Genomic DNA, 15,218 nt, shown 5'->3' on the forward strand with positions numbered 1-15,218 from the left:
CTTAAATTTCATGTCATTAATAATATCCTATTAAAGGTCTTTTGCCTGGGTACATACTTATTGGGGTGGGTTTTCACTGATTCGAGATTCCTGAGATTTCCAGTTTTTAGACTGGCTTTTAAGGGTGTGTGGGTTGGTTCAAGTCAAAAGCCTGCATCCTGCACTCCTGACCTAGTTGGCTCCAATGAAGGAATAGGCATGTCTTAGTCCGCTGAACTTTTCATGGAGTCAAGTTTTTAAAGAGTGGCACAGTGGTTAGCACTGCTGCCTCACAGTTCAACTCCTGGCTCGGAGTTTGCACGTTCTCCCTGTGTCTGTGTGGATTTCCTCCGGGTGCTCCAGTTTCCTCCCACAGTTCAAAGATGTGCTGGTTAGGTGAACTGGCCATGCTAAATTCTCCTTCAGTGTACCCATACAGGCAGCGGAGTGTGGTGACTAGGGGATCTTCACAGTAACTTCATCGCAGTGTTAATGTAAACCCACTTGTGACTAATAAATAAACTTTTTAGAGTTGTAGTTCATGGCACTTCAGTGGCATGGTGAAACATAGTTTGTACGAGGGACTTTTTAAAAAGTCTTTTCTATGCCCCTCATGCCAAGCTATGCCCCTCCAAACAGCCCCTCATGCCCTATACCAAGGCATGACATTCCATTCACACCCATGGCTCTAATTCCCTTTGTGCCAAACTATATATGTCCCTTCACCAACCCCAATGGTATCCCATGTCCCCATGCCAAGCTAAGCCTTTCCACCCAGCCATCATGCCCCTCATGGTCTCTATACCAAGCTGTGGCACTTCCATGCCCATTGATCTTGAAGTACTCTATTGGGTATCTAGGCTTTTAGCCAAGAATACAAAATGGGGCTTGCCTGGGAGCCAGAAATTCATTATTCTGGTAAAATACCTGAATCTCTGAGAAGATATTGCTTGATTGGCAGATCTGCTTCTTTGGTTTCTGCTGTCAGTTGCACAATATTTATTTACGCAAGTTTGACAAAGTACCTCATAAGAGGTTATTGCAGAAGGTCGGGGGACATGGAGTTGGGGGTAGGGTGTTAGCGTGGATAGAGGATTGGTTGTCAAATAGGAGGCAGAGAGTGGGGGTCAACGGGTGCTATTCGGATTGGTGGATGGTGACTAGTGGAGTGCCCCAGGGGTCGGTGCTGGGGCCTCAGCTTTTTACCATTTATTTAGATGATCTGGAGGAGGGAACCGAGTGTAGGGTGTCGAAATTTGCTGATGACACCAAGATTGGGGGAACGGCAAATTGTGCGGAGGGTGTGGAGAGTCTGCAGAAGGGTCTAGATAGGCTGGGCGAATGGGCCAGGAAATGGCAAATGGAATTTAATGTTGGCAAGTGTGAGGTGGTCCACTTTGGTAGGAATAATGGTAGGAAGGACTATTACTTACGTGGCGAAAAACTGCAGCAGGCGACTGTGCAGAGGGACCTCGGGGTCCTTGTGTATGAGTCGCAAAAACCCAGCTTGCAGGTGCAGCAGGTGGTCAGGAAGGCGAATGGGATGCTGGCCTTCATAGCGAGGGGGATTGAATATAAAAGTAGGGAGGTCTTGCTGCAGCTGTATAGGGCATTGGTGAGGCCGCAGCTGGAGTACTGTGTGCAGTTTTGGGCGCCGCACCTGCGCAAAGATATTTTGGCCTTGGAGGGAGTGCAGAGGAGGTTTACTAGGCTGATACCGGAGTTGAGGGGGTTGAGCTATGAGGAGAGGCTGAATAAACTAGGCTTGTACTCGTTAGAGTTTAGAAGAATGAGGGGAGATAGGATAGAGGTGGAGAGACTCTTCCCGCTCAAAAAGACAGTAGGACTAGGGGGCACAGCCTCAAGATAAAGAAGGGGTGGTTTAGAACGGAGTTGAGGAGGAACTTCTTCACTCAAAGGGTGGTGAATCTCTGGAATTCTCTGCCCGTTGGAGTGGTGGAGGCTGCCTCGCTAAATATTTTTAAGAAGCGGGTTGATGGGTTTTTGATAAGAGAGGGGATTAAGGGTTATGGGGAGAGGGCGGGAAAGTGGAACTGAGCCACAACAGATCAGCCATGATCTTATTGAATGGCGGGGCAGGCTCGAAGGGCTAGATGGCCTACTCCTGCTCCTATTTCTTATGTTCTTATGTTCTTATGTTTTGAAGGCTTACAATTTCAGCTATAGAAACTTTAAAGGGATGAGTGACACTTTTATTACCAACCAGTGAAAGGATATTTTAAAAATCTAGTGCAAAGCTCTGAATGAATGGCTGCTTTTAAGGCTTTTTGTGCACCTCCTCTTGTCACAGTAGGGTTTACAGAGTTTATACAGTGTATAATGCGTCAATGGAAATGTAAGTGCCACAGCTTGAAGGGCCAGAGTGCTTTTTGTGGGGGCATATCTTGGCATGTGATCATGAGGAGCCACGGAAGTTGATGGGAGGCATGCAGTGGCATGGATGGCGATAGAGGAGTGTGTGTGCAGGAAGGTGAAGGGCTGTGAGGGTTTGAAGGACTTTTTCTTTTTCTTTTAACTGGGATTAAGTGAGGAGGCTGGCCTTTTAACCAAACCTCCTAGGCACCCAGTTGCCCCTATGACTGACCCCGAACTTCTTTCTAGGTTGGCTAGCCCAACTGCAACCCACACTTTCCATCCAGCTCCCTACCCCCAACCTCCCGACAATAAAATTCCCATCTTTATGGGCATTTTTTCTGAAGGCAAGCAGGTTGAATTGCATTACTCATTATCTGGCTCAAGTATGTGGTAGCCCTGATGTAGAGATGCCGGCATTGGACTGGGGTGGGCTCAGTAAGAAGTCTCACAACACCAGGTTAAAGTCCAATAGGCTTATTTGAAATCATGAGTTTTCGGAGTGCCGCTCCTTCGTCACTCAGCTCCAGCGCTCCAAAAATTCATGATTCCAAGTAAACCTGTTGGGCTTTAACCTGATGTCCTGGGCTTCTTACTGTGCCAATTCAAGAGTGAAAGGCGAGGAAATCGAATTGAACAGTATCACACAAAAGGGCCGAGTTTCTCTCTTTTTTGTGGGAAGGAAACTGGGTGGGATTACCACCTGCCCCTCTCATCCCACACAATACATCTTCTTGGATAGAAGTTCAAAGCTGGACTGAAGAAGGAAACTTTGGCTGCAAATCAGACAGTGGTGTAGAGGCGCGGTGAAATGGTAGAGCATTCAAAGTGGCAAAAAGGGCACTGAAGAGACTCTGAGCCCGAAAGTCAAATTTTAGGTGAAGTTTTAGCAAGGCTTAGTCGAGATCTCAAGTCAGATTTCTGGAAGAAAGTGATGCCCCGACTTGGTTCTCTTCGTCCACCTTGACATTTTGCAAACTTCCTGTTGCTATCACGGAGACGACCATCATTCTTCTCCTGACTGACCCGGAGAGTGGGCGGAACATGGGAGGTTGGCAGGAAAATCTTCCAGGAACTCAGGCCATGTCATCCCATTCACGTTTACCTGTAGTAGAAGAGCTAGCCAACAATGGCCACTGCAGTGTCTGAGCAGGGTGGGGGGCGGGGTGGGGGGAGCTAGTTATGATCAGGGAGAACAGACATTGGTAGGTTTCATCACTCAATTTTCTACCAATATATACGAAACATGGAAACATAGAAAATAGGAGCAAGAGTAGGCCATTCGGCCCTTTGAGCCTGCTCCTATGTGACCATGGCTGATCCCCTATCTCAACACCATTAGAGGGATTTTCCAACCATTCACTGCTGCATGCAAGGATGGAGAATTTGGTGTCAGCCAAATCTCCATTCATTCTCATGCCTCCAGAAAATTATGCTTGTGTAAATGGCTGGAAAATTCTGCCCTTGATACCATTACAGTCTAGAAATCACTTCATTTCCTTCTTCGATATGTTCAATCATTTGGCTTCCGCAGCTTTCTGTGGCAGAGAATTCCATAGGTTCACCACCCTCTGAGCGAAGAAATTTCTCCTCATCTCAGTCCTAAGTGACCAACCCCATATCCTGAGACTGTGACCCCCTAGTTCTAGAATCCTCTCCACCACAGCTGGAGGAAACAAAATTCCTGCATCCAGTCTACCCAGCTCTGTCAGAATTTTATATGTTTTCAATCGCATCCCCTCTCATTCTTCTAAAATTCAGTGAATACAGACCCAGTCTCCCCTCATACAATAATCCTGCTATCTCTGGAATCAGTCTGGTGAACCTTCACTGCACTCCCTCTATGGCAAGTGTGTCCTTTCTCAGACAAGAACAAAACTATGTACAATTCTCCAAGCATGGTCTCACCATTGTCCAATTTCAAATGGTATCCTGTTCAAAGGAAGTACAGTGCGTGAAGCATTTAGATTCCCCACTGTGCAGAAGGAGGCCATTCAGCCCATCAAGTCTGCACTGACCATAGTCCCACCCAGCCTCCTTCCTTGCAGCCCCACATATTTACCCTGCTGGTCCCCCTGACACTAAAGGGCAATTTAGCATGGCCAATCAACCTGACCCGCACATCTTTGGACTGTGGAAGGAAACCAGAGCACCCGGAGGCAACCCATGCAGACACAAGGAGAACGTACAGACTCTGCACAGATAGTGACTCAAGCCAGGCATCAATCTGTGTCCTTGATGCTGTGAGGCAGCAGTGCTACCCACTGTGCCAATGCATTCATCGGCTTCTTTTGGAAGAATGGACAATTTCCAATTCTTGACACCTATGGGTGCATGGAGATGATGGCATAATTTGGACCTTGTCATTTTATGGATACGGATTGTAGCTTGAGGAAGTTGTGTTGCTGTAGACCTTTCTCCCTTTTTGCGCCAAGTGTCTTGAAATAGTTTCCTGATGGAACGGTTTCTGTGCTGAGTTGCTGATCTGCTTGCTAACTTTTAAAAGCTCTTTGAACATCTGGTTCCTATGTAACCTTGGCAACTTGTTTGAGCTGTGCAGAAAAGTGCAACCTTTTTCGCAAGGAGACTTATCTAGTTGGCGACAATAATTCAGAAAACAAGAGAGCAATGATTGTTTTGTGAAGATCTCGCCTGAGTCAGAGACATTAGAAGTAATTGTCGTATGATTCCAATGAGATGTTTGATAGTTATCCTGGCTGCATGATGAGACTCATTGTATCTGTGCTTAACTTTGCCATGATTGACACAAGAGTGGCATGAACAATTACCACACAGGGTAGTCCTGGAGTCATCCTTCTCTTTCAAATAAGAATGCCACAAATGATGCCTTAAATTAGTTCTCATGAGAGGTCCCAAGGAAACAAGTATTCACTTGGCATGACAGGTGGTCGCACATCCATTGGGAAAGGTAAAAATCAAATCCACTTCCCTTCATTGTGCTCAGAGTTCTGAGTGGTGTCATTCAATGAAACTTGACATCTAACAAAGCCAACAATCTTTGCGCAGAATCTTATGACTTTGTCATGGTAGGGGCAGGGGCTAAAATGCACGGAGCCGTTCAAAAGTCCATTCACTTTAGTGGGTGGAAAAAATCCCACTGAAGGGAGTGGCTGTAAAATTCTGTCCGATAGTATTCTCAGGTTGCTGCTGTTGATCATTGTGAAACGAACGAAACTACTGACTCCTGTTGACCTGTATCTATGCTATTTTTCAGAACATTTAACTTATTCAGGTGGGGCACATCTTCTATATGGATCACTACTGAATCCCCAAATCAGATCTTCATTGGGGAAGTGTCTCAGGACAAATTACATCAAGGTGGTCTGTACAAAAGGGGACAAGGAAAAAAAATTTGCATTTTGGGTCTCAGAAACAAGCAGTGAAATTTGGCTTAGCATGCTTTGAGGGCCAACAGTGTCAAACTTGCAACATCCAATGTGTCCAGAACAAGGCCAGAGGTGGAGTGGCAGCAGAACTTCCCCAAAGCGCCAACAATGACAACATGAACTATCGTTCCAAGGGCGTCCATGACAATTTGATATTGGTCTCTTCAGTCATGAGAGGGCCCACAGAAGACAACCTAGATTTTGAGTAATTCGAATAACGTGAAGCCGACCACCATAATCTTCTTGATGAATTTGGGTGGAGTGAACTGGTTAATACTGAACATGGCACCAGGACAAACCAGGAAGGAACTGGATAAATACAAATTGAGGGGCATGGTTTTATTAGTGCCATAAAATGCCATAAAGATATTTGATTTTCTCCATGTGCCTGTGCACCACCTGCCATCATTGATGACTTTGTCTTGCTTTTGCTGATTCTTCGCTGCCAACTGCACTGATAATGGAACATACACCGAATTCAATTTCCCTCTTGAAAGAAATGTAGGTTTCAGATGAAGTAAACAGCAGCTCATCTTCCCATCAACAGTGAGCAACCTCTACAACAACACTTATGGCTTGCTAGAGAAACATGTTAGTGTTGGAATAAGATGCTACTTAGGCTGAAGTACAGTGGACCAATTAACCCAACACACCTTCACTGTTGTACTCCACAGAACCCACCGACCTCACTGGCAAGTGGGTCTCAATGTGGGTAATATGTAATACAGGTTACTCATCAAATTAGTCCTCAATAATAGTTGAGATGTTAATGTTTATGATGATAATCACCTCTAGGTAACTGTATTTATGCCCTCATATTGTTAGGCTCAGTAACTCCTCTGGACTTCTAAAATATTGAAATTATTCACCATCAGCAACTCTCCTTTCTTGCTTTAACACTGCCTAACAAGACAAGTTCTATACTTGGTGTAGGTAAGAATATAGGTTGCTTTTGAAAAAAAAAATCAGCTATACACTTAAGGGGAATGTGCTTCACAGTTTTTAATCTTTATATATATATATTAATACATGGAGGAGCATTTCTAAAGTGTCAATTGCGAATGAAGGACTTTGTTTTATACAACGTCTGGGAAATTCAGACTCATCAGTACCTGAGGATGTGCTTTACAACACCAGTGGCAACTCCTGAAGACTTCTTTGCATTGCGAGACCGTGTAGACACTGTATGGGGAGGACAGATTTCAGGTGACAGAAGAAATATAGATGGAGCCAAAGTTAATGCCCTAACAGTCGATTATTGCTGTGTCATTGTATTTTACAGCAATGCGGGTAAATGCTATTCCAAATAAATGATACAATATATTACTCAAGCACTGATGAATTAGAAAGCATGCATTTATTGTGACTTGCAATACACTAAGAATTGTTTTGGTAGAAAGCGAAGTCAAGAGTTCTGGTAAACCAATAACTATGAACGGGTGGATAATCTATTATTCGGGTAGTGATGGTTAAACAAATGTACATTTGGGCCCACTTGCTATTCATTTCACAGTTTGCTGTAGATCCTTCCTTGATAAAATGTCCACACATATTTTCCAATGCTCCCAGCAGGGCAACTGATTCAGTAACTTGAAAATCTTAAATGCTGTGTAAACTATTAACTTGTTTTGGCTCTTTCAGTTCTTCACAACCCTCCTCTGTCCTGACCATAATCTAATATAAGCCAAGTGAGGCAAACAGATTTAGTTTGACTACATATCTAACCAATTTAAGTTAGGATATGAATAAATCTTGAGTCAAAAGTAAAAGAAATCCCATGTTCTGTACAAGAAATAGCAGAAATGTGCAACTGTTCAATCACTGGCAAAAGTTAGAGATGCCTATGGCTGTTTTTACATCCTTTCTTCTCTTATTTACAGTGCTTTTTCAATAATCAGTTTATCTTTACCCTCTATCATTCTGAATCAGAACAATTTTGAAGATCTTTTAAGTTTGGATTTAAAGATTTCTATTCACTTGGTAGCATTTCCCTGATGTGGAGATGCTGGTGTTGGACTTGGGTAAACACAGTAAGAAGTCTCACAACACCTGGTTAAAGTCCAACCAGTCTATTTGGTAGCAAAAGTCACCTTTCAGAGTGCTGCTCCTTTGTCAAGTGAGCGGGATTTCAGTGAAATCTGTTGGACTTTAACCTGGTATTGTGAGATTTCTTACAGAACTTCTCTGCCAGGGGATGGCGACATTGCTGTTTACAAACTGCTTCTCAACCATGGTGCAATATTCCATGAAGTTTCTTTCTTTTAAGGCAGTGATTATTCACATGTATTTTCCAACTGCCACTCTGCCCATGAAAGTAAACAAGTTCACAAAAAAGCTAAATTGATAAATAAAGAGGGTAGAGGGCAATGACTAATCATAATCTGGCAAACATACAGACATATAGCAGATGTTGTTTAGTAACAGCTATCACTCTTACAATCTTCTTCCTAAATTCCCCTGCATAATCTTCTTTCTAAACCCTTCTGTATAGACAAGTGCAAAGTATCCTCAAAATCGTCACCTACAACACCTTGAGTCACTTGTACCATCTTCTTCTTTATACCCTTTCCTTTCCCTCTTGTAAAGAACTTTAGGCTGTTTGGCTTCATAAAAATGGCTATAAAATTTGATTTTGTCCTTAACTACAGTACTGTATTTGCAAAAGAAGATGCATGATCTTTAGAGTACTGTTCCTATTAAAAAGTAACTAACTAATTTATTTATGCTGTGGGTGTAAATCCAGGTATAATACTAGTCTCAAAAACATTACATGCAAGAGAGATGAATACTCACCTCAATACAATGGAAGTGGATGGTTTTACATTTGCTACTGCAGTATAATTATGAACGCATACACTTTATACATGTTTATACTCTCCCGAGAATTAACAAATGGAAAGGAAACTTTCCCTCTCTGTCTTGCTTTCTGCTTTGTGAAGTAACACAAAAGGCTGTTAAATAGTTGTACAACACAATTGCACACAGGAAAGCTATGGTTATGAGCAGGGAAACAAACTGCTAACAAAATCACTTCACGCTTGATAATTTCCACATCCTGTTAACCACAAATAATGAGGAATACAGGATTCCAAAGGTGTTCATTCAATTTGTGATTGCAAAGGGTCAAAGAAGATTTCGGTAATGGTGGTTCTATGTTGTAACCAGACTCCCTGAATTACAAGATGGGTGTAAACATATAACAATACTTTTGAAAAGGATTAAGATAGATTTGCTGAGTTCAAGACAATGCAAATACACATTTTTTTTCGGGGGATTAGCTGGCTAGAAGAAATGTTACAGGAATGTTTAAAATGTATGGTCACTGACAGTGCATTTTCACTGCTAGCAATAAGAAACTAGCAACTAAATGTGCCAGATTTGTTGTGGTGGTCAATTTCATGCTGTGAGCTTTGAATGAGCTGTCTAAAACAGAAAAGTATCAATGGTTGTTGAGCAAGAGATGGGGTGAACTTTAGGGGATGTGAAGTGGAGGCTATTAAGGAGGATTGGAGCAAGGTATCAGAAATGGCAGTGTTCAAAGAAGCCAATTTGCCATCCAGATCCTGCACTTGCTGACACCTTCAATTATGAAAGCACAAGTAAGTGTCTAGTGGGAAAGACATCATTACACGTCGTCTAGAAAACTGGCCAAAGTCAAACAGCAAGCATTTAAAAAAACCACAAAATTGATATTGGCTCAAGAAGTTGGCAGTTCAAGGACAGCTTTTGACACAAGAAAACAAGCACAATTAAACCACATGGGAAAAAGTGATCTCCAAAAACAAAACAGATGTTGCCTGGTTGGTAAGTTGCACAAAGTGAACCGAAAACTTAATATAAATGAATACAATGTACATTGTTCAAACACTTCAGTCTCTTAACAGAGGTATTGATGCTGAAAATACATCTCAGCAATGAAGTGAGCAGCATTTAGTGTTAACGCCAAGGTGTTTTTGGATACAGTTTCCAACACATGAACCAAATACACTGACTGCAAAGATCAGGGTTTGTCTTCAGCATTCAGGACTGCAATCATTATTTCAGCAATTTCAGAACTTTCAAGGACTACCCCATCCTTGGCAGATAGCACTAAGTTATGAATCAATTGCCATTCTTTGGCCTGTGGCCACCCCAGTACAGGTTTGAAAACCTCCCTATCCACTCCCATTAATAATTAGCTGATATGTGTATAGGAAGTTAGCTGTAATGGCTAAATTGTGACTCCATTACAAAATGTACATCTGACACCGTGTGATGTGAGATTTCAGGATGGAATTAGTTCTCTGGAATCAATCTCATTTACATCCAAAATCTGCACTTAGAATGATAAGGATTGAAAAGTCAGCAGTGGCCTCTAAAAGATACATACAAGTAAAACTTGATCCACAAAGTTAATCGGTTTTGTTCTTTTTGATTACAAACAAAATTTCACTGTCTAAATGCCTAAGTATTGCTTCCTGGTAATTACAGGTGGAACAATTAGATAGTCTGTTAAATTAAACAGTCAGCCACGATCATCTAGAACCTCTATGCGCGTTACATTAAGCCTCCTGGAGTTAATAACCTTCTGGTGAAAATATGGCAATTGCATGTGAGGCATGATAAGGTGTTCTACGCTTTGTTGCAAACATTTGCTTGTGTGTAACATTCTTTCAAGAACATCGAAAGCATGAAGGATAAATCCGAAGTCGCAAGATCTACTGTAAGTTTCTAGAGAGAGTTCTTCCGCAATTTTACATTTTGCTGTATGTTTATAGGTGGGGGGATGAGGCAGGGAGCTGATTAGCTTAGAGTGGGTTAGAATAACACCAACAGTGCAGGTTTAATCCCCATTCCAGCTGAGGTAGACCACCTCCTCACCCTGACCCTAAGAGTGGAAGGCAATGGCGAATCACTGCTGCCAAAAAACTGCCAAGGAACCAGCTGAGGATAAAACACCAGCAGACAATGTGCCAAGGTCCCACCATCAGGCAGAGCACACATGACATGAATATTCCATAAATGCTTTTGTTTTTGGTACCTTTTGGTACTTTAATTCTAATCAAAAAAGCCAATTGAAATTAAGTCTAATCATGGTTCCCACATGAGGGACAAACATGATCCAAGCTGACACGATGAAACATTGTACCTCATCCTGGGTTTGATCTGACGCCTCATCTTAGCCAAAAGGCTGGGATGTCTTTGAAAAATTGCATCAGGTTTAACATTATTGGTTCCCCTGATCCTTGACTCTATCCTAGCTAAGGCAAATCATGATGACAGGTTGCAATGGGCTAGCCTCTTCCCCTACCCGATCACGGTTTCACCCCTGCCAGATAAGTACTTTAAGTGCATTGGTTTGACAGGATTAATGAGGCGGAATCTTACAGAGCTGTCACAGTTGGGGTGGGGCCATAAAATGCGGCGAGCTGTTCAAAAATCTTTGATAGGACTGGAAAATCCTACTGGCCAGAGGAAGGGCTGTAAACTTCCACCCAATGGATTTATAATTTTACAGGAAGGAAAATACAAAATGACATTTGGATTTACAGTCATATAACTCAACCATTGCTTCCCGAGAGGTTAGTTCCACAGTTCAACCATCATTGTTGTTGTTTTACCATAAGGCATAGGAATTGAAGTAGGCCATTCGGCCCACTGAGTCTTCTCTGATATTCAGTGAGATCGCGACGGATCTGATATGAGAAAGTTACTCGGCTCCTATGTTCACAGATACAGCAGGTATTAATCCAGTTAAGCTGTTATTCTTCCTCTGCTCTTTCAGCTCATGTCTGCAACCTTCACACTGAATTGGAAATGGAAAATTACCCGTGATTCTCTGAGCTGCAATCAGACCATGTTGGCAACACAAGCGTTCTGAAAATGCACCTCTACCTCTTTCTAATAATAACTGCTGGTTAAGGCTCCTTCTTCAATAAATTATAAAATATCACCATAATGCATCCTCATTAAAGCATTTTCTGTTATACTTTCTTTTCTTCAAAATGCATAATTGATAACTCGCTCACTTATCAAGTAACCTTGCAAAATAATTTCTCAGCAATACTGAGTCACCTGAGTTACTAAAGGAGACTGACTCTCAAAGTTGCCTGTCTGCTTTCCAACTTTCACTTTGCCTGAATGTGTTACTTTCATTCACTTGAATGGGAGAGAATACCACCAGAAATTACAAGGACTGCCCAGATTTGCTCAAATTTAACATTAAAAACATAAAAAAAAGAACTGGAGGAGGCCATTTGGCCCTTTGAACCTGCTCCGCCATTCATTATGATCAGATCTGATCAGGCAACCCGCCCACCCCTCCACCACCGCCACCCCCACCCCCCAATATCCTTTGACCCTCTTCGTTCCAAGTGCTTTGTCCAAGTCCGCCCTGGACTTGATGGATTGAGTTATAAGGAGCAGCTGGATAGACGGGGACCTTTTTCTCTGGAGCATAGGAGGCTGAGGGGTGATTTTATTGAGGCCTATAAAATAATGAAGGGCATAGATCAGTTAGATAGTCAATATCTTTTTCCCAAAGTTAGGGGAGTCTGAAACTTGACGGCACAGGTTTGAGGTGAGAGGGGAGAGGTACAAAAGTGTCCAGAGGGGCAATTTTTTTCACAGAGGGTGGTGAATGTCTGGAACAAGCTGCCAGAGGTAGTAGTAGAGACGGCTACAATTTTGTCTTTTAAAAAGCATTTAGATAGTTACATGTGTGAGATGGGTATAGAGAGATGTGGACCAAATGCGGGCAATTGGGACTAGCTTCTGGGTTTAAAAAAGAGTGGCACGGACAAGTTGGGTTGAGGGGCCTGTTTCCATGCTGTAAACCCCTACGATATTCTATGACTCTGTAAATGCTATATCTAACTGCTTCTTGAAAACATTCTATGTTTTGGCCTCAAATGCTTCCTGTGGTAGCAAAGTCTACAGGCTGACTACTCTCTGGTGAAGAAATTTCTCGCCATCTCTGTCCCAAACAGTTTGCCCTGTATCCTCAACCCTTGGTTCTGGACACCCCCACCATCAGGAACATCTGTTTGCATCTACTCTGTCTAGTCTTGTTAGAATTTTATAGGTTTCTATGAGATTCTCCCTTAGACTTCTTTCTCAGAAATAGCACTGATCTGATGTATAAAAATGTTTCCGGTCAAGAAAGTTTCCAATCTCATCTGGGAATACAGTGACAAAGTTTGTACATGTAGGGTATATATAAATTCATCCCTATCCCATTCTCCAAACACTCTCCACCCACTCCCCACTCATTCTCCACCCACTCTCCACCCACTCCCCACCCATTCCCCACACACTCTCCACCCATTCCTCACCCACTCCCCGCCCACTCTCCACTCACTCCCCACCCATCCTCCACCCATTTTCTACCCGCTCCCCACCTAGTCCCCACCCCCTCCCCACCCACCTTGATGCCAATGGCCTCTAATCTTAATATTTAATATATTGATTTCTCGGAAGGATTTCACTTTCGCCCATTTCCAATGAAATCGTTCATCAGTGCTATTCTTCCTTTCTCTCCTGATAAATTGACACATCCTGGGGTACAATTCCACAGAGAATGGCATCCCTTGGCCAACGTCCTTATGGATTATTCCTGAGCTGCAACAATAAGCGCAGATACCATTCAAGGCCCCAAACACCGCTTTCAGGTTGGGCAACATTTCAGCTGCACTTCCTTCGATTTGGTCGATTGTATTCACTGCTTCCAATGCAGTCTCCTCCATTTCGGGCAGAGTGGGTGACCGCTTTGCAGAACACTTTCGCTCGTCCCTCAAGCATGAACCCAACCATCCTGTTGCTTGCCATTTTAACTCCACACCTTGCTCTCGTGCCCAAATGTCCTTTGACCTGCTGCAATGCTGCCATGAAGGGTGGCACAGGCTGGAGGAGAAGCATCTCATCTTCTAGATGGTCACGTTGCAGCCCTTGGGACTCAATTTTGAGTTCGACAACTTTAGATTGTGACCTTTCTCCTCCATCTTAAAAAAAGTATCCCATACAGTATTGCCTCAATGTGAACCCATCTTTTCCCCTCCCATACCAGGCCATCTATCCTTTGTTTTTAAAATTTATTGCAATCTCTCACAGCTTTGTCACATTCTCCCTCTCTTCAGTTCTGACGAACAGCCAAAGGACCCGAAACATTAACTCTGCTTTCTCCTCTTACAGATGCTGCCAGACTGGCTGAGTTTTTCCAGCATCCTCTGTACTTGTTTCAGATTCCAACATTTGCAGTACTTTGCTCATTTTACTGCAAACAAAGGTGGATGTCACTTCTTCACCTGAATTGTGCCCTCACCTGGTGTCCATTCTTTGTGGCACATGTTATTGGATAGTGTTCAGGACAGTAAGTGCTCATTCTGTTTTCTGTTCCTAGCCCACTGTAGCAGTGCCAACTGATGAGTTTCACAAACACAGCCCAGAATAAAAATTGAATGCCAGCCCTTCTAGTCTGTATACCTTTTATATATACCGAGTATTGCCTTCAGCCCCTGGAGCGTTGCTGGAACATTTATACGATAGTAAGGGGATTAAGAGATAGGAAGGGAAGTTGGAATTGAGGTTGGAGGTCAGCCATGTTTTTATGAATGAAGGAGTGGATTCAATGGCGACTCTTTGTTTCTATTCTTATTTTCTTATATCATGTTATAATCTCCCTCATTAAGTTACCAAAGCAGTTCATTGTTCTACTTTCCTCCGGGTGGCACAGTTGTTAACACTGCTGCTTCATAGCGCCAGGGACGCAGGTTCAATTCCCAGCTTGGGTAACTGTCTGTGTGGATCTTGCATGTTCTCCCCATGTCTGCGTGGGTTTCCTCCCATGCTTCCATGCCACCCATAGTCTGAAACATATGCTCATTAAGGTGCATTGGCATGCTAAATTCTCCCTCAGTGTACCCGAACAGGTGCCAGAGTGTGGTGACTGGGGGATCTTCACAGTAACTTCATTGCATTGTTAATGTAAGTCTACTTGTGACACTAATAAATAAACTTTAAAACAAAGAATTTCTATTGTGGACCCAGGGGGATGAGGACCCGAAAATAAAGGGAAAGTCAGAGCCTTGCCCCTTTCCCTACCTTAGGCTTCCTCCTTTCTTTCCCATAGGACCCTCCCGAAATCCCTTCCCCATCTTTTAGATCAAGGCCAGCTGTCACAAGTAGGCTTACATTAACATTGCAATAAAGTTACTGTGAAAATCCCGTAGTTGCCACGTTCTGGTGCCTGTTCGGGTGCACTGAGGGAAAATTTAGCATGGCTAATGCACCTAACCAGCACGTCTTTTGGGCTGTGGGAGGAAACTGGAGCACCCAGAGGAAACCCAGGCAGGCATGGGGAAAATGTGCAGGTTCTGCACAGACAGTGACCCATAGGCAGCTGTTGACCACCTTTTTGCGCTTTCTTCCAGAAAGCAGGACGTGACATTTAAATGAGACCCAGATGTTTCTATGTCTTGTTGC

General features: G+C 43.1%; 1 protein-coding gene across 2 annotated transcripts in view; it reads right to left on the reverse strand.

Moving 5' to 3' along the window:
* Window positions 1–15,218, reverse strand: part of onecut3b (one cut homeobox 3b) — a 108,877-nt gene that overhangs the window by 44,613 nt on the left and 49,046 nt on the right. The window contains exon 2 of one of the 2 annotated variants that reach the window (XM_080212709.1): window positions 6,872–6,941. The exons of the other annotated variant lie outside the window; for it this stretch is intronic. Coding sequence (XP_080068835.1) covers window positions 6,872–6,941 — 70 coding nt within the window. The remainder of the gene's footprint in view (window positions 1–6,871; window positions 6,942–15,218) is intronic. 2 annotated transcript variants of the gene reach the window in all.

This window comes from Carcharhinus amblyrhynchos, chromosome 26, assembly GCF_965287045.1.
Source record: "Carcharhinus amblyrhynchos chromosome 26, sCarAmb.v2.hapA, whole genome shotgun sequence".
Lineage (NCBI taxonomy): Eukaryota > Metazoa > Chordata > Chondrichthyes > Carcharhiniformes > Carcharhinidae > Carcharhinus > Carcharhinus amblyrhynchos.